The sequence below is a fragment of the Lipotes vexillifer genome, unplaced genomic scaffold (assembly GCF_000442215.2).
Source record: "Lipotes vexillifer unplaced genomic scaffold, Lipotes_vexillifer_v1.1 scaffold1824, whole genome shotgun sequence".
Lineage (NCBI taxonomy): Eukaryota > Metazoa > Chordata > Mammalia > Artiodactyla > Lipotidae > Lipotes > Lipotes vexillifer.
This window is the reverse complement of record NW_006789288.1, coordinates 753,853-780,699: the sequence shown is the minus strand read 5'-3', so window position 1 is coordinate 780,699 and position 26,847 is coordinate 753,853. Positions and strand designations below refer to the sequence as shown.

General features: G+C 49.3%; 1 protein-coding gene across 2 annotated transcripts in view; it reads right to left on the bottom strand.

The window, feature by feature from the left end:
• Nucleotides 1-26,847, bottom strand: part of CRMP1 (collapsin response mediator protein 1) — a 68,438-nt gene that overhangs the window by 16,445 nt on the left and 25,146 nt on the right. For both annotated transcript variants that reach the window (XM_007462459.1, XM_007462460.1), the window contains exons 3-9: nt 23,103-23,287; nt 19,298-19,462; nt 12,108-12,169; nt 11,338-11,418; nt 5,744-5,812; nt 4,329-4,449; nt 1,532-1,688 (exon numbers count right to left, since the gene is read on the bottom strand). In XM_007462459.1, coding sequence (XP_007462521.1) covers nt 1,532-1,688; nt 4,329-4,449; nt 5,744-5,812; nt 11,338-11,418; nt 12,108-12,169; nt 19,298-19,462; nt 23,103-23,287 — 840 coding nt within the window. The remainder of the gene's footprint in view (nt 1-1,531; nt 1,689-4,328; nt 4,450-5,743; nt 5,813-11,337; nt 11,419-12,107; nt 12,170-19,297; nt 19,463-23,102; nt 23,288-26,847) is intronic.

Sequence of the window (26,847 nt, the reverse complement as noted above, 5' to 3'; positions counted from 1 at the left end):
GTGAGCGGGGGGCGGGAGTCAGGAACATACAGTCAGGAGAATGAGGGTTAGGGTGAGTGGGGGGGGTGTGTGTGTGATGGGGTAGCGCTGGGACTGCTGTTTTTAAGAAGATGATCAGAACTATCTCACTGAGAAGAAATCTTCCAGCAAAGATGTGAAGGTGGCATAGAGCAAACCGCAAGATGATGAAGAAAAGAGTGCTAGGCAGGGGTACGGTGAGTGCAAAGGCCCTGTGGCACCATCCTGCCTGGGGTCTAGTTAGCGCGACACCAGTGGGATGGACCGAGGGAGCCAAGGGGAGAAGAGGACCAGGCGAGGTTAGTGAGGAGCGAGGGCAAGATCAGGCTCAGCCTTGAGGGACATTGTGGGAACTTGTGTTTCTCTTTGAGAGGAAAGGACCCTGGAGGTCTCCTGGCAGAGGGCTGGCTTGGTCCGATTTCGGTTTTAAAATATCTGAGCGTCTTTTGAGAACAGATTGTGATGCGATAAGGGTGTGGAAGGGGCAGTATGGAAATAGAGAGCCTTGTCAGGAGGTGAGAAATGATGGCCCTCGAGCCAGGATGGCTGCAGCCAAGGGGGCGAGAAGCGGCCAGATGCCAGGGCCTTTGGTCCATGTCCTGCCGTCTCCTGAGATGGGCAGGACTGTGGGAGCAGCAGCTTCATGGGGGAAGATGGGGGTTTTGTTTTGGACTTGGAGCTGCCCACCAGACATCAGGCTGCAGACGCCAGGTATGTCATGGGCTGCTGCAGCATTTAGGGAAAAGGAGAACACACCCTCACCCCCTTACAGTTCCTTCTGATTAGAAGTCCCACCTTATTCTCACCCCTCAGGGAAACTCTTATGCATCCCCTAGCTCTGGGCCTGATGTCACTTCCTCCAGAAAGCCTTCCAAGCTTGCATCTCCGCTTCCAGAGCAGCCTGCACACCTCACCGCTTAGCCTTCTCCCGTGGCCTTAAGTGTTCTTCCCTCACACTGGCTGATGGCAGAGAAGGGGTTAAAGTAGCTGTGCTCCTACTGTGTGCAGGAAGCAGAGTGTAATGCAGTGGCCGCTGTGAACCCTGAATTCCAGGCCTTTTACCTACGCTGTCTCTCACCCACCTCTGCAGTAGGTACTGTATTCTGCCCACTTTGCTGATGTGTCAACTGAGGCAGAGACATTACAGGTTATGTGACACGGCCAGGGTGACACAGCCAATTAGGGGTTGAGGCAGGATTAGGATCCTGATCTCACATTCCTAATTCTGGATGTTTCTCAATACTCCACAGTGCCAGGCACACAGGTGCTTAAATATCACTGAATGAATGGGAGGTGACCTATAAACATGAATGGAGCAGTTACTGACTCAAAGGCCCAAAGGCCTGCTGTAAACAACCCGGGGTTTTGTTCTGAGGTCTCCCGGGCAGCCAACCCAAGGCCCCTTCCCAAGTGTGTCTGAACCAGCTGCGATTTCCTATCCTTCAACCCTCCGCTCCCGAAAGTCCTGCCCCCCTGCCCAGGCCCACGAGCCCGCCACCCCCGGGGCTCTCACCAGGCCAGCAGGGAGGTCAAGTAGTCGGGCGTCGTAGGGTCTGGGCTCAGGGGAGGGGAGGTCACGAAGGCCGCCGCCTTGGCCCAGTTCTTGCTCCAGTAATGGGTGCCATCCGTCCCCAGACTGGCAGCGATGGGCTCGCCGAAAACGACGGGGCCTTGGGAGGCAAACACAAACACGCGTGGTTGAGAGCGAATGGTCTCTCATGGGAGATGCGGGTGCAGGAAAGTAGAATCTTGAGGCTGGAGAATGAGACTGGGGATAAATCGCCCATCCTTCCCCCAGGTTTCACCACACACACCCCCCCCCCGAGCCCCAGCTCCTCGGTCACCAGGCACTCAGCACCCTGCTGTCCTGCTCAGCAACCTTTTGGACTGTGAACGCTTTTAGCATTTGGATTTGACTATTATCTCTTTTTACGATGCTCAACCAAAGCGCAGAGACCTGATGTGCTGTCTTGGTTTGGATTCCGCCAAAAGCAGATCTTCAAATGAAAAATCGAGTTCAAGAGTTTTATACAGAGGTGATTCCAGGAAACAACTCGGTGGGGACTGAGGAAGTGACACAAGGCAGAGACAGAAGCCAAGGAAAGATGAGTTATCACCGAGTCATGGCCTTGGGCACGCGCAGCTCAGTGCACTGGGGACCCCGGGAGCCTCAGAGCCATCCCACGCCACAGGGGCGAAGGGGCCAGGACATGCGGCCACCAACCCACTACTGGAGGGCTCCTTTCTGAGCATTCGCTTTCTCGAAAGTCCAGCTTGCCTTCCAGGGAGTGGGCCACATGTGTTTCTGCCAGAACAAAAGCCCAGGGGCAAAGTCCCAAGTGAGAATCCCCGCAGCAGAGAAAGTGCCAAGGGGACGACATGGGCCCAGGGTTCTGTGGCATCAGTCCAAGGCAACCCTGCTGGCAAGCGAGAGGCAGGCTTTGGGCTCCAGCAGCCTGGCTCTGGGACGGCAACTCCCAACAGCACAGCGGTGCTGGGACTGCTCTGGACGGTTCTGCCCAAGACAGCAACCACCAACCTCACGTGGCCCTGGAGCGCAAGAAACAGGGCTAACGCGACTGAGGAACCAACTTAAAAATTGTACTTAACTTTACTTAAGTTGAAATAGCCACGAGAGGGTGGTGGTCACTTTATTTCTCGGCAGCTCTAGGACCTGCAGGCTTAGCTCCCCGGCATGCTTACCGCTGCTTCCAGATTCTTGTTACCTCTCTGACCGGCAGTTTCCTCATCTTTAACCTGGGGCTGGTCCTCAGCAAGCTGTGCTAACCTAGATCACTCTCTGTACAATGCCTCTACTCGTCAGCTTGCCCTTAAAAATACTAAAACTAGGTATCTGGGGTTCAACGCTGCCCTGTCCCACACGGGAGCCACCAGCCACATGTGGCTTTCAGGCATTTGGTCTGAGTCGAGATGTGCTTAAGGGTGAAATACACACTGGATTTCGAGGACAGTACAGAAAAATAATGCAAAATATCTTAATCCATTTACACTGATTACACGTGGAATGAATATTTTGGATATATTAGGTGAAATACAATACATAATTAAAGATTTTTAAGAATAGAGCCACTTAACACTTCCCATGAAGGGTTCCTGTAAGAAAGGAGGGGCATCCTGCAGGCACAGGGTGGTGGATGCAGTCAGGGCTGTGTGGCTGCTGTGGATTTCCACCAGGCTGCCCACTCCGACCCAGAGCTCCCGGTCAACCTCATACGACTCCCAGAAAGTAGACGGGTGGACCTTGTCCGGGTGGTAAACATCCTTGGTGAGTGCCCACCGGATGAAAGGATTCTAGCGGCTGTCTTCGTGTGACGTGTGCTACCCCCTCTGTCATTTTCTCTCTCTCTCACCCTGAGTTGGGGAAGAAACGCTGCTTTGGGCAACCTTCATTCTCTATCTGGTGGGTGTTGGGGACTGTGGGCCTCAGTCAAGAAGGCCTGGGGACCACACTTGGGCGGTTCCTCTGAGTCTCCTGGGGAATGGCCGCCACACAGGTCAGAGCCGTTCAGAGCACCAGTGGCGCCTGTGCCCCAGGGTCCTCAGGAGCCCTCAGGACCCGCCAAGGACTTGGCTGGAACTTCACGTCTGGGAGCCCATGGGGTCCGTTTCGAGATGAAACAACAGTAGCTCAGAGAGGTTAAGTAGTGCGTCCAAGTCTTAGAGCTGGAGGCTGCCTTCCTGCCACACTCCCTTGATGTCCAGCACAGGGCTGTCCCCAGACCCTCTGGCTCTGGAAGAACACCTTCCTCCTTCCCAACCTGCAGCTGAGACTCTGTGTGGGCCCCACAGTGGAGCCTGGGTGCAGGCACCCGCTAAGAGGCCCTAGATAGGGGACCCAGGATGAAGGGCCCAGAGAGAGGCCCAGAAAGGGGGCGGGCAGGGACCAAGAGCTGATGCAGCCCTGGCTCCATCACTTCTTTGATGTGAAACCCAGGGGAGAACTTGGAACTCTTCACAGATCTTTAAGATACATGGTCTCATGTGACCCACAAGGAGGGGATAATTACCTTACCTACAAATGGGGGAATCGAAGCTCAGACCACTTACCCAAGGTCATACCCGGGGCCCATGGCACCCCAGGAATCAAACCTGAAAACGCCTGCACATCTTGTGCCTGCCCACCATCCCAAGCTCCCTTTTCAACCCGGCCTACAGGGCCCAGGCTGCAGGCAACTGGCAGAATGCCTCTGCCCTGGGGAGTGGCTCCGCCAGTGAACTTGAGCCTGTTGGACACGCCCCTTCCTCACCCCGCAGCTTCCCGCAGGAGGCCCGCGCACTGGGCTGCGTACCCTTTTTCCTGGCCAGGGTGATGATGTCCGCCGCACTCCTGCTCATCACCTTGGTGATGTACACGGGACAGTTGATCCGACCTGCGATGGTGATAGCTCGGAACACGGCCTCGGCCTCCAGCTGCAGACACAGCAAATACATGGGTCACAGGAGGGAGAGGTGGGAGGCGCCACCCACCCTGAGTTCCTAGGGCCTCTCCCTGACCAGGCTCCTGTGATTCTCCGTAAGTGCGGTCAGAGGGAAATCTACTGCATCAAGAGAGGACAATACTGTAGATTTTTCAAAAGGAAGGAAAAACTAAGAATGTATCTGGCTGGAGGGTTGGAAGGCAGAATTATGTTTTTCACTTGCTTGGAAGTATTCTGCAGGCTCTGTTAGAAGCAGATCGCCTAGGCAGTAGAGTCATCAAAAGGCCCATAAAGTGGTCGGTTACCTATAAAATGCCTGACATCAGGGAGCACAGGTGTCCAACATGCATTCCTTCCTTCATTTGTTCAATAACCAAGTGAAACCACCTGCAGCTGGGTTTGGCCTCTGCCCCTGCTAGAGCAGACAACAGGACCTGTGATGTATTGTTTTAATTTCCAGTCTGCCGGGCTGCTAGTGGCTGGCAGGCAGCCCAAGCCACAGCCACGTGCCAGGAGTCCAGCCACACCCAGAAGGGTCCCCAGGCTGCTCACATGCCTGAAGGTGGTGGCAACGTCTACGTGCTATAAGGGTTTGTAGACACTGTCTCAGGTCTGTCCTGGTCTCACCAGGGACTGGGAACCCAGCTCGTGGGCGTGGAGCTCACGTCTGGAGCACTGGGCCCGATCAGGAGCCTCCGGGTAAGGAGTCTGTGTACTCATGTGTTGGGTCCCATGTCCGGCACAGGCTGGCCTAGAGCGGAGGTCCGGGAAGACTACTAATGATCTGATGAGACACCAGAATATACTGGACGTCCATCCTGTTCCATGCCCAACCTGCTTGCCTCCCTTCTACCCGCCGTGTCCCGCCACACGTGTGCCATATCACTCCCAGGGGATTCGTCCCTTGTCGAGTCTTAGAGCACAGCGGAAAGGAGGTCCGTGCAAGGGCAGTTGTTTTGAAGTCCTCTGCCTGGGACGTGGGGCTCCACTTTCCTGTCATCAAATACACCTTGTCCTCAGTAGGGATTCTGAAGTGTCCATGGGACCATGGTGTGAAGTTCCCGGGCTCTGGGAGAGGCACAACCTTTCCCGGCTCCTCTGATCGACCTGCAGGCCCCAGGGCTCCCAAGCCCGAGGGCAGACCCGGAGAGGACCACACGTGCTGGGGTGCTCATGTAGGGGAAATGAGACGGAGATGGGGGCTCTAGCCGGGCTGTTCCAGCTGGAACAGCATCGGGGTGAGCTCTCAGCTATGTCAGAGTCACACCCAGTGGAGGCTCCTTTACCTCTTCAGGTCTGCTCAGAGCGTGGCCCTCAGGACCCGTGATGCCCATCTCTAAGATCCGCTTTTGTTCCTACAAGACAAGAACGAATGAGTCAGTGATTACAGAATGTCAGAGCTGGGAGAGGCCAATCCTCCAGCCCTGTTAGCCAGATGGGGCAGCTGAGCCCAGGACAGGGAGTGGTCTGCATGGGGTCTAATGGGCTGCAGCGATCCACAGCTTCTTTGCTCCCTCCACTACCCCTGCCCCGCTTCCCCCTTGGCAACCCTGGACATCCCCATCCACACCTGCTCTATTCAACACCACGGGACCAGTGAGAGGAAGTAGGGTTATATGAAATTAGCCTTAAAGACCATCCAGCGCTCTTCCAACTTCCAAGTCTCTGCTGCAGGGTAAGAGAGAAGGAAGATGAGTGGTGTTTGGGCATGGCACGGGTGCAGAAATCAAACTGGGCATCCAGCTCCAGAACCCACCGTCTCTGTCGGCTCTGAGCCCCAAGGTTCTCTTCTTTTTTTTAAACTGAAGCGTAGTTGATCTACAGTGTTGCGTTAGTTTCAGGTGTACAGCCAAGGGATTCAGTTATACACGCACACTCATACATATATTCCTTTCAGATTTTTTTCCCTTACAGGTTTGCAAAATACTGAGTAGTTTCCTGTGCTATACAGTTGGTCCTTGTTGGTTATCTATTTTATATATAGTAGTGTGTATATGTTAATCCCAAGCTCCTAATTTATTCCTCCGCCCCTTCTCCTGTGGTAACCATAAGTTTGTTTTCTATGCCTGTGAGTCTGGTTCTGTTTTGTAAATAAGTTCATTTGTATCATTTTTTTTAGATTCCACATATAAGCGATATCACATATTCGTCTCTGTCTGGCTTACTTCACTCAGTATGATAATCTCTAGGTCCATCCATGTTGCTGCAAATGGCATTATTTCATTAATCTTCTCTTCTTTACATTGGAAACAACAGCACCTACACACCGGAGTTGCTATAATACATCACTGAGGTGGCAGATGTGAAATGCTCACACGATACCTGGTGTATAGTAAGGACTCGTTGATGGTCAGCCAGCTCTCATTTTCTCTACTGTAGTTTCCTCTTCCTGGTACCTGTCTTTCTAGCAGGAAAACTCTACCTCAAGCTTATCATATAAATGAAGTGGTTCCCTGAGCTAATAGCCCAGATGCAAATCTATTTGCTCCAAGGCTCCAAGGTGCCCCTCCTTAGGAATACTGTACTATCTCAAAACTAATATTTTTACGTTGCCCAGGTGTCAGCTGTGCTGCTAATTTTAACTTCCGCAGTTTCTGTATCATCATTCTGGAACACAGCCCTACGAGGAGCCCCAGGCCCTATCAACAATAAAAAAAAAAAAACCATAATTTCAACTGTGCGTTTATGGTTATTAAGCTCGAGTTTATTATAAGAACATAAGCTGGAAACAATTTCAAGATCTAACAGCTGGGGTGGATTTAAGTAAAGAATGGAATAATGTCAGCTCTTGAAGACGGTGTTTACAAGGCATTTTTGTAAACTGTTTACAACAAGATTTATGACGTGGAGACATCCCTCTGGAAGATTTTTTAAGTGTCAGTTACTATTTCTGTTGGAAGGAAGGAAGGAAGGAGGAGAAAAAGGGAGGGAGAACAAAAGATGATGTAAGGGGGGGAAAAACACAGATCACAAAAGACTTAGAGTAGGGTTTCTAGTTAAAAATCATGGGCTGAGCACTTATTTTTACTCCATCCTGAAACTCTGCTAAAGTGACAGAAATGGTACACAAGAACCAAGAGAATGCAGAGAAGATAACAGAAACAAAATTTTGGAAGCTGGGAAGCAGATGTACAAAAGGTAACAGATTTATTGGAGCTGAGAAAACTCAATCTTAAGTTGGCAGCGAGGAAAGCTTAGAATTCCCTGATGTAAAGCTTAAGAACTGGGGACCCCAAACTCAACTTTTCACACACATTTGGTGGGATATAGGTTGGTACACCCTGGAAAACAGGGTAGCAGTAACTGTAAGACCTGAATATGTGCACACCCACGACCCAGAAATCCCCCTCCTAGGCACTTACCAACAGAAATGGGAACATACGTTTAACAAAAGACTGAACAAGAATGTTTAAGGACGCTTTATACACAGTAGTCCTAAACTTGAAACTACCCAAACATCTATCAACTGAAGAACAAATTGTGACCTATCCCTGCAGTGGAATCTACACCGTGACAGAGAGAATACTATTGCTTCAGGTAACAACAGGGATGAATCTCACAAACCTAGTTTTGATCAAAAGAAGCCAGATGTAGGGCTTCCCTGGTGGCGCAGTGGTTGAGAGTCCGCCTGCCGATGCAGGGGACGCGGGTTCGTGCCCCGGTCCGGGAAGATCCCACATGCCGCGGAGCGGCTGGGCCCGTGAGCCATGGTTGCTGAGCCTGCGCGTCCGGAGCCTGTGCTCCGCAACGGGAGAGGCCACAACAGTGAGAGGCCCGCGTACCGCAGGAAAAAAAAAAAAAAAAAAGAAGCCAGATGTAAAAGAGTACCTACTGTGTGGTTTCATGTTTATGAAGTTCAAAACCAGGCAAACCTAAGATACATGTGTTGGGCAGCTTCTAAGAGGCTCACAGTGAGCCTGCCTCTGCTTGCACGTGCGCTGGACCTGGCACCCTGCTTCCAATGAGCAGAACACGAGGAAAGAGATGGGATGTCACTTCTGAGGTTAGGTTACAAAGGGACTCCCACTTCTCCCTTGCTCACCCTCTCCTGCTCTCTCACCTGGAAGGAAGCAGGTCACCATGCTGTAGCTGCCCATGTGGCAGAGAACCAAAGGGATCTCTGTCTAACAGCCAGCAAAGAATAAAGGACAACAGTCTGATAGCTTGCAAGGAACTGAATCCTAGAAGCAACCCTCTGAGTGGGAATCCTGCAACCCTCTGGAAAGGAATCCTGTCCCAGACCAGCCCTGATATGACTGCAGCCCTGCCTGACACCTTCATGGCAGCCAGTGAGAGACCCTGAGCCCGAAAACCCAGCCAAGCCACACCTGGACTCCGGACCCACAGGACCATGACGTAGAAAACGTTTTTTGTTTGACAATGCTAAATTTAGGGGTAATTTGTTATGCAGCCACAGAGAACTGAAACAGATTTTGGTATTCAGAAGTAGGGTGCTGCCATAGCAATTAACTAAAAATGTGGGAGTGGCTTTGGGAGCGGGCAGTGGATGGAGGCTGGAAGAATTTCAAGGCATGTGTTAGAGAAAGCTGGTCCGAAATGGACTGTTAGTAGAAATATGGACTTTGAGGACCTTGCTAGTGAGAGCTCAAAAGGAAATGAGGCGTCTGTTATTGAAAACTAGAGGAAGGGGAATCTTGTTATGTAGTAGCAGAAAGCTCGGCAACACTGTCACCTGTAGTGAAGTGGCAAGGGGCAAATGTGTCTAATGAACTCAGGGATCTAGCTGAGGAGAGTCCCCAGCAAATTGTCAAGGTACCGCCTGGTTTCTTCTTGCTGCTCATAGTAAATAGTAAAATGTGAGAGGGACAGATAATTGAGGGTGTGCCCATAGATCCTCTCAATCAAATTAAGGCCTCTAGGAAACTCAAGGAGGTACCTCTTGGCTATCTGACCAGGAGGAGGAGGGCTTATTGAAAAGAAATCTGTGGGTATCTTTTGTCTAATGGGGTGAATTCCAGTGAGATTCAGAGGAGGCCCACAAAGGTTTTGGGAGGATTATCTTAGCAAAACACTGGCAGCCTGGACTGGACGGGATAAGACATACAAAATGAATGGAGGCAGTTGGACTCCTAAAATTCTACTGTGCAGGAAGCAGGCTGAGAAAATTCCTCAGCTGCAAGCATGGGCTACCTTTCATGAAAAGGAAGGATGGAACCAATAGCCCAGAAGGTGGAGTCAAGAGCCATGGAGAATTATTCTCAGGCTTCAAGACCTAATCAAGGAACTGCCAACACTTGTCTAACTGGATTTCAGAACTGCTATGGACCAATGACTCCTGGTGTTTTCCACTGTCCCTTTTTCAATAGGAATGCCCACCCCACCACTATATGTCATGTGTTTAGTGTGGGAGGGGGGCGGGGGAGAGATAACTTGCCTATTTTCTTCAAAGACCTACAGATTGTAGGGACTAAACCCAAGAAGCCTCATCCACACCTAGACCTGGCTTAGATGATTCCAGTCTTTGATGGTGTAGTGAGGTGAGAGTTTGGAGGACCCTGGAAAAGAATGAATGTGTTTTGCATGTGAGAGGGTCATCAATCACTGGGGGCCAGAGGAGAGGCTGGCAGACAACCTCTGATACGGCTCCCAGTGACCCTCATTTCCCGGCATTCATACCTTTGTACAATCCCATCTTTTGGGCTGAGGGCTGGATTTAGTGATTTCTTGCCAATGACCAGAATACTGCTGTGTGATGGTACTGAGTTGTTCTTTTTTATTTTGAATTTGAAAGAATTTCAATTTTACAGAAGAACTGCAAGAACACAAATAATAAGAAATAAAGACAATAGCTAACCTTAAGGGTGAAGCTTCAGATCTCATGCCCTTAACCGTCATGTTGCAATTCCACTGGGCTTTGGAACCAGATGGAACTGTATTCACATCCTGGCTCCGATGCCCCATATAACAGTGAGCAAGTTATTACTATCTGAGCCTCAGTTTCCCTACCTATGAAATGAGGATATACATACTCCTTAGCATCATGCACGGCATTAACTACTTTCATTGGATGCATCCAAATCTTCTATATGCCTGATCTTGATTCGTGGCATCATGATCAACCCTGCACGGGGACCAAGCAGCCATTCTTGACTTCCCCTTCTCCCCCCATCCAATCAATCGGATGAGTCCTGTAGACTGTGCACCTTCCCTATCATATTCTTGCCTCTTCCACTTCCGCTCTGTCTCCTCTCTTCACTTCCTATGAGAACTGCTGGAGTAAAACCTAGCTGACTTTATTCTATTCCCATCAAATTATCCACCCTATAGCCAGAGCGATCAAAATGGGTTCATGTCTCACACTACCCAAAACTTCTGAATGGCTACAGCCTGGTACATGTCCGACACTGATCTACACATACATGACATCATTTAATCCTCACAACCACACTGCAAGGCAGATGCTTCTAAATGAAGCACAGGAGGCTTCGTGGGGGAGTTCCTCGCCCAATGTCAGGAGGCCAGACTGGAACACCTGCTCACAGCCTGAGCTCTGTCCATTATCCCCGCTCTCAAGTCGTGCAGGATGATGAGCAACCCCAGCTTCCAAGCATCTTCTTTCAGATCCTTATTTGTTGCTCATGCAAACCCGCCATGGTTCACAGGGCAGTAATATTACCCTCATTGTACAGGTGAGAAAGTCGAGGTTCACAAGGAGGAGGTGATTATGACCTGCCAAAGGCCACGCTGCAGATAGTCTGTGCATGACTCACACCTGGAGTGCCTGACATGCCATCCGGTTCTTGGCTTGACCCTTCATTGTCTAGTGACCTGGCTGATCAATGCCTCCACCCCCTTTTCTCATATCCTTTACAAGGCGCAGGAGACTGAGGCGGAAGGGGTGAAAACTCACACCACTCACCTGAGCTATCAAATCTCCATTTTCTGCGTGGACCAAGATAACAGCTCCCAGCCCCTTAAGGAAGGTGAAGGCTTCATAGAGCTAAGGAGGGACAAAGGGGGGGCTGGGGTGAGATAAAAATATCACAGCACGAGCATTTGCAAAGACCGCTCTGACTACTAACACACAGTCATCCACCTGCCAGGATGTCCCAGTTTTGTAAGAAGCCAGGTGCCTGATAAATTGTACCCCCTACACCACCTTCTTCCTTGACTCATCTCGTCCACAGAACGGCTGTCTGAGGTCGTTAGGGCCAGAGATGATCACGTTGTACAGATGAGAAAACTGAGAAAGGACCTGACTTGCAATTGGCTGGAGGGACAGCCAGGGCTCTCCTCCAGGTCAGAGCTAAGGTAATGGTCCCCAAACTCGCTTGAGCCCCAGAATCAACTGCAGAGCTTTAAGAAAGTACAGATTCCTGAACCTTACCCCCGAGCAAAGGTGATGGAATATAAGAGTCTGTGTGTTTCAGTGAGCTCTTTAGATGAGGCTGAAGATGAGTCGAGTTTGGGAACCACCAAGCAGGGGACCCCTGCTCCACGCCACTCTTACAGGCAGAAAGGAATGCACGTCCAGGGAAGGGCGATGACTGACAGCTCAGCGTCAGAACCAGGACTTGAACCCAGAGCCCTCCCTGGCCTGCTCTGACATCTCCCCTGCCCTGTGCTGTTTTGCCTGACAAGGCAGGCCCATTCCTGCCCAAGGGAGGCGGGGCGTGTGCAAGGACCTACCTGGCTGTCGGACATTTGGTAGAGATCCTTATAGGCCATGTAGACTTGGAAGGAATTGACACCTGTTTCAAGATAAAAAAGAGAGTAGAAAAATGCATTTAAGAGGAAAGGACATGTCTTTCCAGTAAATCGATAAGCACTGCACAGGGTGGTAACAACCAAGACAGAAGGGTGCCATCAGAATTCACAGCAGGGGCACCTAAGCCAGCCTGCGGATGTGGGTGAGGGTCCAAGGAGGCCTCCAGGGAAGGTGACATGTCAGCTGAGTCTGAAGGAGAAGGAAGAGGAGGGGGAAAAGGAAGAAGGGGAGGGAGAGGAGCCGGGGGAAGGCAATTATCTGGGCTGAGAGGGATGGGTATGCATGGCATGGACAGCAAGGAGGATAAAAAGACATTAGGTATGCGGGTACTAGAAAGTGTCCTGTGGCTGAAGCAAAAAGGAGTATGTGCTTAAAAAAAAAAAAAAAAAAAAAAAATCACTTTTTTTTATTACGGTAAAATACACACAACAAAATTTACCATCATAACCATTTTTAAAGTGTACAATTCAGTGGCATTTAGAGCATTCACAATGTTGTACAGCCATCACTACTATCTCGTAGAACATGTGCTTTTAAAGCAAGGGAATGACACGATCAGACTTTGTCTCAGAAGGACAGTTCTGGAAGGGGGACGGGTGTGCAGAACAGCAGGGAGAAATGGAGGAATAGAGTTGGAGGATGCTGAAGGCAAAAGAGACGGGTGGGCTGAGGCTCTGAGTGGGAGGATGCAAAAAGGGTGAAATGACAGGACTTATTGTGCAGCCAGCGGGGAGCAGAGGAGGTGGGGGGTGGACTGTTTCTTAATATGCCTTCAAGTGGGTGAAGACAGGGACCACATCTTATGTATTATTTCATCTTGCACATCCACAACATGTGCTGTGCCATTAATGTTTGTTGACGGAATCAGGAATCCTTTGGATAAGAAAAAGAAGAAATTCAGGCAAAAGTACTAGATGAGACTGAGACTTCTTTTACACTAAGCAACAGTGAAGACAAGCCAAAAATCATTTCCGGTCTAGAAAACCTTGGCAACAAAAAATTTCTTTTCCCAAAAGATTAAGAAAAATTAAAAGAAAAAATAATATTCAGAGATTAACATAAAAGTATCAGTCTCTATTTAATCAAGTATACTTACATACAAAAACAAAAACCCAGTTATATACACAGACACAGAAGAACAACCAGTGGGTAAAACAGGTAAAGCCAGAGTGAGAGGTAAATTCATAGCCTTAAATGCTTCATTATTTTTTGAAGGAGAGGGGGAGCATACATCAACTGAGTAAGCTTCTATGGTAAGAATCTTTAAAAGAAGAAAATGGAAATTCACCAGAAATTAGAAGTAAACAATACAAATAAAAGCAGAAATAATGAATTGGCAGAATTGATAAATATGCCCTAGAACTGGTTCTTGTGGGTGGGTGGATGGGGTAAAGCTATCTCAGATTAGAAGCTTTCCTCCAAATCATGATAGATTTGACTTGTTATAAATGGAAACTTTCTATAAGTTATTTCTTAAAAGTTCAAACTAAAAAGCAAACAACCAACATGGTGAACATATCTGCAACAAATTTAACAAAGGTTTTTTTTTTTTTAAAACCTCTTATGTAGGGCTTCCCTGGTGGTGCAGTGGTTGAGAGTCCGCCTGCCGATGCAGGGTACACAGGTTCGTGCCCCGGTCCGGGAGGCTCCCACATGCCACGGAGCGGCCAGGCCCGTGAGCCATGGCTGCTGAGCCTGCGCGTCCGGAGCCTGTGCTCCGCAATGGGAGAGGCCACAATGAGAGGTCTGCGTACCGCAAAACAAAACAAAACAATAAAAACCCAAAAGACCTCTTATTTAAAAAACACCAGACAGTGGTTACTTTTGGGAGGAGGAAGGAGTTGTGGCTACAATGGGGGGCCATGAGAGGTTTGTTGGGGGTCTTTGTTTGGGGCAAAGTTCTATTTCTTACCTGGAAAGGGTAATCTCATAATTCACAAAGCCACATTTTTTCCTTGCGTGGTTTTCTGTATGCTTTGTTTTATATTTAAAAATGCTTAAAATAAAAACAATGAAGCAAAAAAGACAAACAGAATTTTTAGACAATTTGTTTTAAATGCCTAACAAATAAAGGTGAGAATAAGATTTGGTCTCATTTGGAATCAAAAGTAATTCAGATGAAAACCTCAGTACTGTACCACTACCATACGACCCAGCAATTCCACTACTGGGCATATACCCTGAGAAAACCATAATTCAAAAAGAGTCATGTACCACAATGTTCATTGCAGCACTATTTACAATAGCCAGGACATGGAAGCAACCGAAGTGTCCATCAACAGATGAATGGATAAAGAAGATGTGGAACATATATACAATGGAATATTACTCAGCCATAAAAAGAAACGAAATTGAGTTATTTGTAGTGAGGTGGATGGACCTAGAGTCTGTCATACAGAGTGAAGTAAGTCAGAAAGAGAAAAACAAATACCGTATGCTAACACATACATATGGAATCTAAAAACAAAAAAAAGGTCATGAAGAACCTAGGGGCAAGACAGGAATAAAGACGCAGACCTAGACCTACCAGAGAGTGGACTTGAGGACACAGGGAGGGGGAAGGGTAAGCTGGGAAGCAATGAGAGAGTGGCATGGACAGATACACACTACCAAATGTAAACCAGATAGCTAGTGGGAAGCAGCCGCATAGCACAGGGAGATCAGCTTGGTGCTTTGTGACCACCTAGAGGGGTAGGATAGGGAGGGTGGGAGAGAGGGAGATGCAAGAGGGAGGAGATATGGGGATATATGTATATGTATAGCTGATTCACTCTGTTATAAAGCAGAAACTAACACACCGTCGTAAAGCAATTATACCCCAATACAAATGTTAAAAAAAACAACAACCACCATTTTAGAATATGTTACACAGTGCTAGTGAGTGTGCATCACGATGAGTCCCTCCCACATAGCAAGTGACAGTGAAAACTGGCACAACCGATTTGCACCTGCTTGGAAAACCAATTAACAATCCGTGTCAAGAGTTTAAGTGTCTCCAGATCTTTGGCCCGATAATTCTACTACTAGCAGTAGAGTCTTGGGAAATACAATAGGCCCTGATGCTCACAACACCTCCCAAATTCATAAACGCCATCACCACAGTTCTCCAAGGAGGTTGCATGGAACACCAATTCTAAAGGATTACATTGAACACCTACTGGGTTGCCAATCCGTTCATAACACCCTCCAGTTCTCAGAACTCTCTTACATTTTCTAGCAAATACCCTCTTCCACTATCCATCCAATAACCTTGGAAACAGCCGTGCTCATACCACGTGGCCACAGATTACAGACGGTTAGTCCAGAGCTGGGCACCTAACAGAGGCTAAGCTGAGCCAGGAGGAAGGACTGAGTCCAAGTAATACCAAAGGACACCTGACTAATCTGTGAAACAGATGTCCACCCAGACAAAGAGTGGACTGTTGCATTCCACCACGGGGGCTACAGAAGTGGAGAATGCAGGTCAAGGGTGAGAGGGGAGAGCAGAACTGGCCCGAAGAGAAAAGCAGGGATGAGCACGGGGGAAGACTCCCTGACATGGTATCCCTGGATACACGTCTCTTATCACTAAAGCAAATCTGCTTCATTTAGCTTAAGCCAAGCTCTGCAGTGAGTCTCTTGTTTGTAATCAAACACAGGGATGGTGATATTTATATTGGTGAAAAACTGGATTCATCAACAAACAGGTTTCCTGACTGCAGGGCTTCCTCACAGATTTTAACATGACAATGTGCATTAAGCTAGTGAGGTGGATGGACCTAGAGTCTGTCATACAGGGTGAAGTAAGTCAGAAAGAGAAAAACAAATACCATATGCTGACACATATATATGGAATCTAAAAAAAAATGGTTCTGAAGAACCTAGGGGCAGGACATGAATAAAGACGCAGACGTAGAGAGTGGACCTGAGGACACGGGGAGGGGGAAGGGTAAGCTGGGACGAAGTGAGAGAGTGGCACGGACATATGTACACTACCAAACGTAAACCAGATAGCTAGCAGGAAGCAGCTGCATAGCACAGGAAGATCAGCTCGGTGCTTTGTGACCACCTAGAGGGGTGGGATAGGGAGGGTGGGAGAGACGGAGACGCAAGAGGGAGGAGATATGGGGATATAGGTATACGTATAGCTGATTCACTTTGTGATACAGCAGAAACTAACACACCACTGTAAAGCAATTATACTCCAATAAAGATGTTAAAAAATAAATAAAAGAATATTCAAGAATAGAATAAACAGGGAGCATTTCCAAAACGTATGAGACCCCAGAAGTCCTTTTTCATGGAATATTTATTTTCTCACTCATCAAATATTCACTGAGTACTTACGACGTACAAGCACCGCTCTAGAAGCTAGAGATACAGCTGTGAACAAGGTAGCAAGGATCCCTGTCTACATTCTAGTGGAAATAAGCAATGCACAAACAAACAAACAAGATAATTTCATGTAGAAGTAGGAGGCAGAAAGAGACTAAACAGGCTGGTAATAGTTTACAGTTTCACACAACATTTGCAGTGACCCTTCTCAAGAGGTAGAACCTATTTCCTCACTCCTTGAGCGTGGGCTGCTCTCGAGACTGGCTCCGCCCAGCAGAACGAAGCGGAAGTGTCAGTGGACACATTCCAAGCCTGCGCTTCAAGAGGGCTTGCAGCTCCACTCACCCTTGCGGAGCCACCAAGGGAAGAAGCCCACGAGAGCCTGCTGGGGAAGGGAGGGTGTAGAGAGCGGTCCCACCTGTCCCAGCTGGGGCGCAAGGCATGAGTGAGCCACGGTTGAGCAGAACCGCCCAGCTGAGCCCAAACCAAAGTGCCTTTCCACAGAGCTGTGAGCAAAGAAATAACTGCTGCTTTTCATTAGTTGTGGTAAAATATACCTCACAGGAAATTTACCATCGGAGCCATCTGCAAGTGCAGTGGCATTAAGTACGTTCACATTGTTGTGCTTCCATCTCCAGAACGCTTCACCTCGGCAAAACTGAAACTCTGCCCCCCATTAAACACTAATTGCACACTGCCCCTCCCACAGCCCCTGGCAACCACCATTCTACTCTGTCTCTCTCTCTGAACTGGACGATTCTAGGCATCTCATAGGAGCACAGTCATACAGCATTTGTCTTTTTTGTGACTGGCTTATTTCACTTGACATAATGTTCTCAAGGTTCATCCATGTCGTACCAGGCGTCAGAATTCCCTTCCTTTTCAAAGCTGAATGACATTCCACTGTAAGGACGGACTACATTTCGTTTATCCAATCATCCTTTAATGGACATATGGGTCGTTTCCTTCTTTCGACTGGAGAATTAACACCGAGTTCAGACCAGGAGTCTCACGCCTGGTACCAGAGCTCTGACACTATGTATGGGGAGTCAGTGGGCGAGCCTCAGAGAGGGCAGCTTGGTGACTTGCCCAGTGTCACAAGGCCAAGAAGTGTGAGGGCAGGATTCAGATTCAGGCAGCACAACTGCTGGGATCTTTCTACAACCTGGACTATGATTCTGTACAAAACAAGAGTGTGACTCACAGCAACTTCAATGAAGGGATAAAACCATCTGGATATAGAAGCTCAGACTTATGAGACCCAAACTGGTAAATGGGCAAGGAACACAATCGGACATTCACATAAAGGAAAAATGTATGCAAAATGTTTAATGTAATTAGTTTAGCAGTTAAAGAACTGCAATGTTCAACGGTAGACTGACTTTTATTCATCAAATTAGCAAGGATTTCATACAAGTAATAACACCCAATGGTGCAAACATGCACGGAGTGAGAGACATGGGCTGTGGGCATGCAAGTGGGTGCATTTCTGGGGAAAGCAATTTGGCGGTAAGTGTCATGATTTTGAAAAATGTTAAAACCTTGACCCCCGTAATGCCATCTCTGGATGGCATTACAAAGATGTTCACCAAACATGATTTACAGTAAAGCAAACAGAAAACCTAAATGCCCAATAAAAAGGAAATAGCTACACAAATTAACCATTACATTGTGTATTAAGAGCCATTAAAAAGTAATTAATGAAGAGTAATGATTACTCATAAAACGTTAGGTGAAAAAAGGATTCCAAATAACTGCTATCGTATAACTATATATGGAGAAAACTGTCTAAATAGATAGGGAACAGAAAGCAATAATCCTTACTACTAATGGTTAGTGGTAACTGGGGGGGTAAGACCAGAGGGAAAAACTTTTTCCTTCTCTTGACTTTCTGACTGTTTTTTTGTATTTGGGCGACGATACTTTTATGAGAAAACACAGTATATATATTTAAAAAATTGAAAACACCCCCCATCTCTCCTTGAAGCATCTCATTCATTTGATGGTGCTTCCTCAGACAGCCTCAGAACTGCCTCTTCCCGAGGGACCCCTCACGCCTGGTTTATTCTGTTCTCCTGCTCTCTGTTTCTGTGGGTGTTCAGTTCAATTCACCTCCATTTGGTGTAAGGCACACAGTAAAGTACCCACACTGCGCAGAGATGTCTGGTTTGAGCTCACACAGAGGGGAGAGAGGGTGGGATACAGAGATGCACAGACATAATCCCCTCCCTCGTAAGCTCAGCATTTAACAGAAGAGCCAGACAGACAACCAGTGTCCCGTAATCCAAAAATAATGGAAAAGGTGCCCCCAAAGAGGCCCAAGTAACCTTCTATGGATATTCAAGGGATGGAGCAGTTCTGAAGCCTGACTGGGGAAACTGGGATAGTTGAGCCGGGAAGCAGAGAAGAAAGGGCATCCCTGGTAGGGGGTGTGGAGAATGCAACAGCAAAGGCCCAGTGGAGCAGCAGGTTTCAGGGGATGGCGTCCAGGATAATAAGCACCCAGATGAGCTTATGGCAGAGAAAGAAAAGTGAGGCTAGATCAGTGGAGGCCTTGTGTGCCAGGCTAAGGAAATCGGGCTTTCTTCTATAAACAGGGGGAACCTCCAAAGGGCCTGAAGGACAGGAAGATAGACTCTTAAGGAGGGTCCAATTTTTCCACTGTTTATGGGGCAGGGCACAGCTCACAGTTGGGCTCATAGCAGATGCAGATAAAGGGATTCTAACTCCACAAATCAGACCCACAAACAAGACAGGGATTCCAGAACTATGCCCCCTTTCTGGGGCTTTAACTGACCTTTGTCCTGCACCAGCACCTCGAGCTCTTCCCTAACACCGTCGTACCAGCTGGTGATGTCCACGTGCAGGGAGTAGTCGCAGCAGGATTTAGTGTCTGCCGCTTCATGCCATTTCTCGAAGGAGGTCAGCAGGCTGGACCCAGGTTCAGGGACAACATGGTCAACTGGGACAGAAAAATATGTGTCACATTCCAAGATGCTTAGGACCCAAGTCAACCCAGTGGCAGCCTCTTCACTGCCATCATCACCATCATTATCTCCAATGTTAGCATAATCATCGTGACCTTCCCTATCCCCCCCATCACCACCATCACCATGACCATTATCATCATCACCACCACTTACATCATCAAGATCAGCATCCTCATCATCACCATCCTTTTCATCATCATTCCCACCATCATCAACATCAATACTGCCATCGATGTCACCATCATTATCATAACCATCAGCAGTGACATGGTCACCACCATCTTTAGTCTTCATTGCCACCACTGTCCCCACCATTGTTACCGTCATTTCATCCTCCTCCTCGTCGTCACCATCACCATCATTATCATGACTGTTTATTGAATGTTTCTGATGTGTCAGATACCGCCACAAGGGCTTTATATAAATTATCTCATTAAATCCTCGCAACTACCCTGTGAAGAGAATAAAAACATCCCCATCTGACAGATGAGGAAACTTAGGCTCAAAGAGGGTGAAAAACTTGTCCAAGGTCACACAACTAGTAAGCAGTACGGAGAAGATGCCCAGAGTCCTGTCAGCTGCAGAGTCTGGACCCTTTCCCGCTACTCCATGCTGCCTTCGCGGGCATAGAACGCCAAGGCGAAAAGGACCTAAAAGAATATGAACTTCATCATCCCTTTTTCCAATAAAGTCTTAAATGTAAAGCAGATCAACGGGGAGACAACTGTCTTTTAAACCTCACTGGGCTCCGCACATCCCTCAAGCCCCCACCCTTTTTCTAACATCCACCCTTCACGGCCAGATGTCTGTAAAGAGCAGTCTCTGCTCCCCGCTCCCTCTCACTCCTCCACCCACCCAGAGCGTCAGCCTTTGCTAATTGGACCTTCCAGTCCTCACTCTACTTGAGCTTGCAGAAACCAGTGAATCACTCCCTCCTTCTTTAAACTCGCTCCTCCCTGGCTTCCATGGCAACGGCTGTCTGGCTTTTTGTCCCACTTCTGTGGCCACTGTTTCCTTGAAGACTCTTCCTCCTCTACTTGACCATTAAGTGATCAAAGTCCTTACGACCTGGCCCTAGAACTTTTCTTTCTACGTGGCTGCTCATTCAAATGTATCCCCCCCTCTCAGCCACAGGATTCTGAACTCTCCACTAGGATGACTCAAGAGCTCCTCAAGATGAGAATGTCCAGAACCTCATGCCACATCGTCCCCTCCCCGACCCCACCGGCAAAGCAGGTCCCCCACCCCCACCCCAGAATGGTGAGGATATCGCCTCACCATTCCGAAAGCTAGAAGCCAAGGGGTTACTCTTGACCCTTCGTTTCCCTCATGCACCTCCACTGCTGATCCATCACCACTGCTGATTTCCCTCTGATACGTCACTGGAGCTGTCCACATCTGTCCACCTCCTGGTCACACTCCTAGTCCAAGCCACCCTCAACTCTCAGCTGAACAACTGCAATCACCTCCCACTGGTCTAGTCACATTCAACCTAGGCCACTCTACTCAGGTCTCTTTAAAACAGATCACATCATTCCCTTGCTTAACATCCCTCAATGGCTGCTCATCAACCATACGAAAAAGACCAAAATTCTGACCTTGGCCATCAAGGCCCAGTACCATCCTCTCCTCCCAGCCTTATCTCACAGGATTCCAGCCCTCAATCTCCGCACCTTTGCCTCCTAGGCCTTCTTCCAATCTCTTAAACACAAGATGTGTTCCCCCACCACAGGGCCTTTGCATGTGCTGTTCCCTCTTCCTGGAGCTCTGCTCCCCTATACCCTCTTCACCCAGTTAACTCCCACTCATCCTTCAGATCGATGCACAAATGCCACTTCTTCAGGGAAGCCTCACCGAGCCCTTTGCCCCACAGCTCAAAGCACTGTGCCCCTTTCTTCTGTGGAACTAATCCGCGTATAGGCATTTGTGTGGGTGATTAGTGACTCCCCATGGACTGCGAGGCCCTGGAGAATAAGCATCATGTCTGCTTTGTTCCTTCTCTTCCTCACCACCTTAGCACAGTGCCTGGTGCAGAGCAGCCCTCAATAAATATCTGTTAAATGAAGAAATGGGGTGGGGACTCAGAACCTCCCTGCTCCCCCCCATACCTCCTAACTGTGGTTCTCAGGGTGACTTCGTAGGCTCTTGGTGCTCCATGAAACATACTCTGAAAATCACCCTTTTATAGATGGGGAAGATGAGGCTCATGGGGCTGGTGGAGGGGTCCCCCAGGGGTTTCACAGCTGGTGATGGAAAAAGAGCAAAGGGGATCCCGATTCTTCATGCAGGCCTCTGTCCTCTACCTCACACAGGTCCCCTGAGTCTGGAACTTCCATCTCCACCTCTCAGAATATCCCAGCTCCTATTCCCAAAGCACTTACCACCATATGCCATGCACTATGTTAAGGAACCACATGTATGGGCTGGGGGGCACATTATAAAGTCCATGTTACTGACGAGGAAGCTGAGGCTCACAGAGGCTTAATATTGCCCAGTGGTGCAGCTGCTAAGTGGCCGTGACCAGTGCAAACCCTGGCAGCTAGGATCCAAGTCCCAAATCTGGGCTCCTCCCACGTTCCTAACCAGCAGACACGGGGCTGCTTTTTGGAAAAGGGATCAGAACGGTGCCTGCCTCCTGAGCTGGGCCATACCCTCCTGGCTCAGGAGGACGGGAACTCTGATACATGAGCTCTGCTCACAGTGGCCAACTCCAGCCAGCGTGCACCTCCAGAGGAACTCTTCGATGGGGAGAGATGGGCAGGGTTGGGACCAGCTCAGGGACAAGCCACCTAGATGTGGAGTCTAACTATTGAAAGAACATTTCAAATACACTGCTGCCTATATAATCAAAATTGCTTATTAAAATGGAATCCAAACAAAAGCTCTGTTGGATTAAAAAAAAAAGAAAACACAACAATCTGGCTGCAAAGGGCAGTAGAGGGAGTCCAGCATCCCAGACAGACCACTGTGGTAGATGGCGTTATTTGTCCACAATTCTTCTTTCCCTTCCCACCCTCACCATGGTTCACTGTGGACAATTTCAGGGACTTTGCACTTGGCCGTGTGATTTGCTTTGGCCAACAGAACAGAGGGCTGAAGTTACAGTGTGTAGGTGAAGAAATGAGGTGGTAAGAGGAGGAGCAAGTTTCTGCCAGACACTGCCTGCACTTCTGCCTTCTACTTGGAGAAGAGCATGGTTGAGTTGAGCATTGATTCCAGAATGGGAGAGCCACGGTACCCGCACCCCAAAGCCACCCCACAGCCTAAAGCAGACGCACAGCAGTCCTGCTCCTACTCCTGTGGACCCTTGAATAAGAAAAACAAGTGTTTGCTTGAAGTTCGGGGGCTGTTTGTTATGCAGCATTATCACAGCATTACGGCAGCAACACTGTCTAACACAACCACTTCCCAGCTGCGTAACCTTCAGCAACTTATCTCACCTCTCTGAGCCCTTACAGCCCCATCTGTCATAGCAACATCTACATCACTGGTTCCAAAACTTTAGCCACCTGCACACCAGGTACCCTGAGCAAAGTGCCTGGTGTCACTCAAGATGCTGAGGATGCAGAAGAGAAGTCACAGCCTATGCCCTAAGGCAGGGGTACGACTCACTGATCATCGTGGTCCCTCCTGCCAGTGCTGCCTTGGTCCCTTGGAAGAAGTCATCAGCGGCTGTCATCCCCTGGGAGGGCTTCTGCAGGTACGTGTTGACATCGATACCTCCGGGAATAACCATCCGCCCATTGGCCTCAATGGTCTTCACTCCACCGGGAACAATTAAGTTCTCTCCTATTTGCCTGGGCACAAACAACAGAGACGGACTTTGGTTCTTAAAAGAAAAAGAAAATGGCTGTCAACCGTGCAGCTTCAGTTCCATTAGGTAAACATTTCTGAGGCGGGTCCTACGCAGGCAACTGGGTGAACAGAGATAACTCAGGCAGGGTCCCTGCCCTCCAAGGGCTCACAGCCTAATGAGGAGGAAAGGCATGTAAAGCAGATGGTTACAATCCAGTTCACACAGGGTGTGGGGAGCTCAAGGTGGGCCATTTCACCAGCCTGGTTATCTGGGAGGGCTTCCAGGGGGAGACGGGCAGGGCTGAATCCAACGGCAGTGAGACCAGCATCGGTATCGAGTGGCAAAGGGTTCTCTGAACAGCCCGACACTCCAGAGCACTTCACACACTTTTGGCAACTGCTTTGGGGACACAAAGGTGAGTGATGTCGGGGGAGGCAGTGAAAAGTCCTCTTAGCTCTATAAGTCTTCACAGAAAAAGGGCTGTGAAGTGAACTGTGGCTCTCCAAAGTCCATATTTTGAAGTCCTAACCCCCTAGCCCTTCACAATGTGACTGAATTTGGAGAGCAGGTCTTTAAAGGGGTCATTACGTTAAAACGAGGCCGTTAGGGTGGACCCTGACCCAATCTGACTGGTGTCTTTATGAGAAGAGGAGATTAGGACACAGACATGCAGAGAGAGGACCATGTGAGGACACAGGGAGAAGTCGGCCGTCTATAAGCCAAGGAGAGAGGCCTCAGAAGAACCCAACCTGCCCACACCCTGAACTCAGACATCCAGCCTTCAGAACTGTGAGAAACAAATTATCTGTTGTTTAAACCCCTGAGTCTGTGGACTTTGTTATGTCAGCCCCAGAAAACTGATACCTGACAGGCAACCTGGGTTCTCATTTGAAACAGTCATGAGCACCAGCCTCGGGAAAGCTTCTTAAGCCCCCAGTAAAACCTGTCACGAGGGAATCACACGGTGGGTGGCAGAGCTTTCCTAGGCAGGCTGACCAACACTTTTGTTTCCCCACGTGCTTGGTGCCTGCTCAAGAAGGAGGGCAAATTCCAAAAGCCGGGCAAGGAGGAAGAATAGGAATTTCAAAGCCTTGCCCCTGCGGTGTCCGCTGTGTCTTATGTGTTGGAACCAGAGTCAGGAGACGTATCCCTCACCAGGGTGGGGTGAGGGAGGCTGAGCCAGACCAGGACAGATTCAACAGCTCCACGGTCAGTGCCCGGCTGAGAGCACTACATCTGACCACGAGCAATTTTTATTTAAAAAAGAAATCCAGTTGTTCTAAACTCTTGGGATGTGGCCCCAATATTAGTTTTTCTAAGTTACGTAAAAACACCAGTAATGAAGACATAGGAAAATATTCCTTCAGTGACCGCAACGTCAGGCCCCAAACAGAATCCACACGCAGGTGCGAAAGCTCCTTGCTTTTCTGGACTCCTGGGCCGGCTGGTCCAGGCACGTCGGGGCACAGAAGCGACGGGGCTCTACCACAGAACTGGAGCATCGCACACTGTCTACCCTGAAACCAGAAACTGGTCTAGTCCAAGCGCAGTGCCAGGGCCGTGGCGAGCCCCAGGAAATGTCAGCATTTCTGCCAATTCCACCAGCACTGCAACTGCGGCCGCTGCTGCTTCTAATCGCCACCCCACTCCCTCCGTAATTCCCATCGTCATGTACAGAATTCTGCCTGGTCCAATCTTCTCACCGTCCATCTCCAGGCTCATGGCCACGTGCCAGGAGCTGAAGGGAACGGGGTTCAGAGAAGTCACCCCCAAGCTTTACAACAAGAGCAGTGAACCGCTATTGAGCACCAACTATAGGATTCTCTTCTAATAAGCCCTTCACCGATGGTCTCACTTGCGCTCACCCTAGCTTCTAAAGAAGACGGGGTGATGTTCAGAATGCATAGCACTGGCAAAGGAACAGGCTCAGCCCAATCAGAATGGGCATGCGCAGACACTCGGCACAGCCCAATCGGATCCCGGTCTGTGACTCAGCCGCCGCACTGCGGTGCCAAAAGTTCTACAGTTCAGGGCCATTCTTAGCAGGCAGATCATCGCCTACTAACAAACCCTCTCTAATCCCCTGCCAACAACCTGTGAGGGAAGAAGTATTCACATTCTGCAAAAGAGGAAAACGGAACCCGGGGCGGGGCGGTGACTTATCGAAGGCCACACGGCAAGTCAGCGTTGGATCTGGATTCAAGCCCAGTGTCCCCAAGTCTAGTATCAGGCTCTGCCCACCAAGCCCGGCTGTCTCCCTGCTTCCCTTCTGCAGAGGCAGCAGATTCTCCCCAAACTGGGATAAACTAAATGGAACCCCGCCCCCCATGAATTAGAGGAAGACTCCCTGAATGGTTCTCAGCGGCAGTGTGTGTGCATGGAAGGAAAGAAGCCGGAGAAGCAGACCCCTGCCCTTACCCCAACGCCACCCTCACCGTCACTCAGAAAAAAGTTCTGCGCCATCAGCATCTGATTCTCCAACGCTTAGCCAATTGGATGGAGCCCTCGATGAATCATAACGGATTCTGCACAAACCCGGCTGAACAGCTTCTAGTAAAACTTGGCGAATGGCCGCAAAATGAAAGGATTCTTTCATTTCATTCATTTCATGAGCCTCCTCATGCCAAGCGGTCCCTCAGGCTCTCCCCGCTTCCACACCTCCTTCTCAGTCAGCGGGGATCCGTGCCCCACGTGACCATCTGAAGACCCTGCAAGTCATTCAGGCACAGACACTCGCTCTGCTTAATAAGGCAGGAAAAGCAGCACCAGTGCTTAGAAAGCTTTTCAGCAACAGGGTTAAAGGTAAAAGGCGTCTCCCACTAAGAGGAGCGGACAAATATTGAATTTACGGAAACTGCCTATTTCCTGAATACCCTGGGTGGCCTAAGTCCTAAGTCTCCAGGTGTTCACACAGCCTCCCAACCTCCAACTCTGTGTCGCTGCTGTGAATGGTGGTCCCATGAAAGGGTTCTCCGCACCTCTTTGTCCCCAGGACCCCAGAGGCCCCACATAAGCGGGGAACTCGTTGCCGACTGGTTGTGCCTTATCTAAGCAGTGGTGACTTAGAAACCTCACTTTATCATGCATCTCACCACACCCCACCCCACCATCTGCCTTTATCTCCTTTCCGGTTCCAGGCTGTACCCTGGCTGAGATCGAGGTCCCCACCATCTGATGTGTCAGTGTTTGTATGTTACACTCGCTTCAACACTCCAGGGTCCCATCCATCCTTGGCACTGTGCCAGGTCCCTGGCTGGGAGGCAATAAGGCAAGACCCCTCATCAGGGGCAAATGCACAACCAGGAGGGAGAGGCGGCCAGCACAGGGGGAGCGGTAGCCAGTACAGAGGAAGAGCCTGGGCTCCGGAAGGCTTCCTGGAGGAGGAGCCACACAAGCTGGGCCCATAGGACAAACAGGAGTTGGGGGGCAGGGGCATGAAACGAGAATGGGGGGAGGGGCAAGGCATTTCAGGCGGAGAATTTATGGGTGCAAGGTTGTTCCCAGGCGAGAGTGCTTGGCAAGTTCTGCAAACACCAAGTTTTCAGTGGGGCTGGAAAGAGT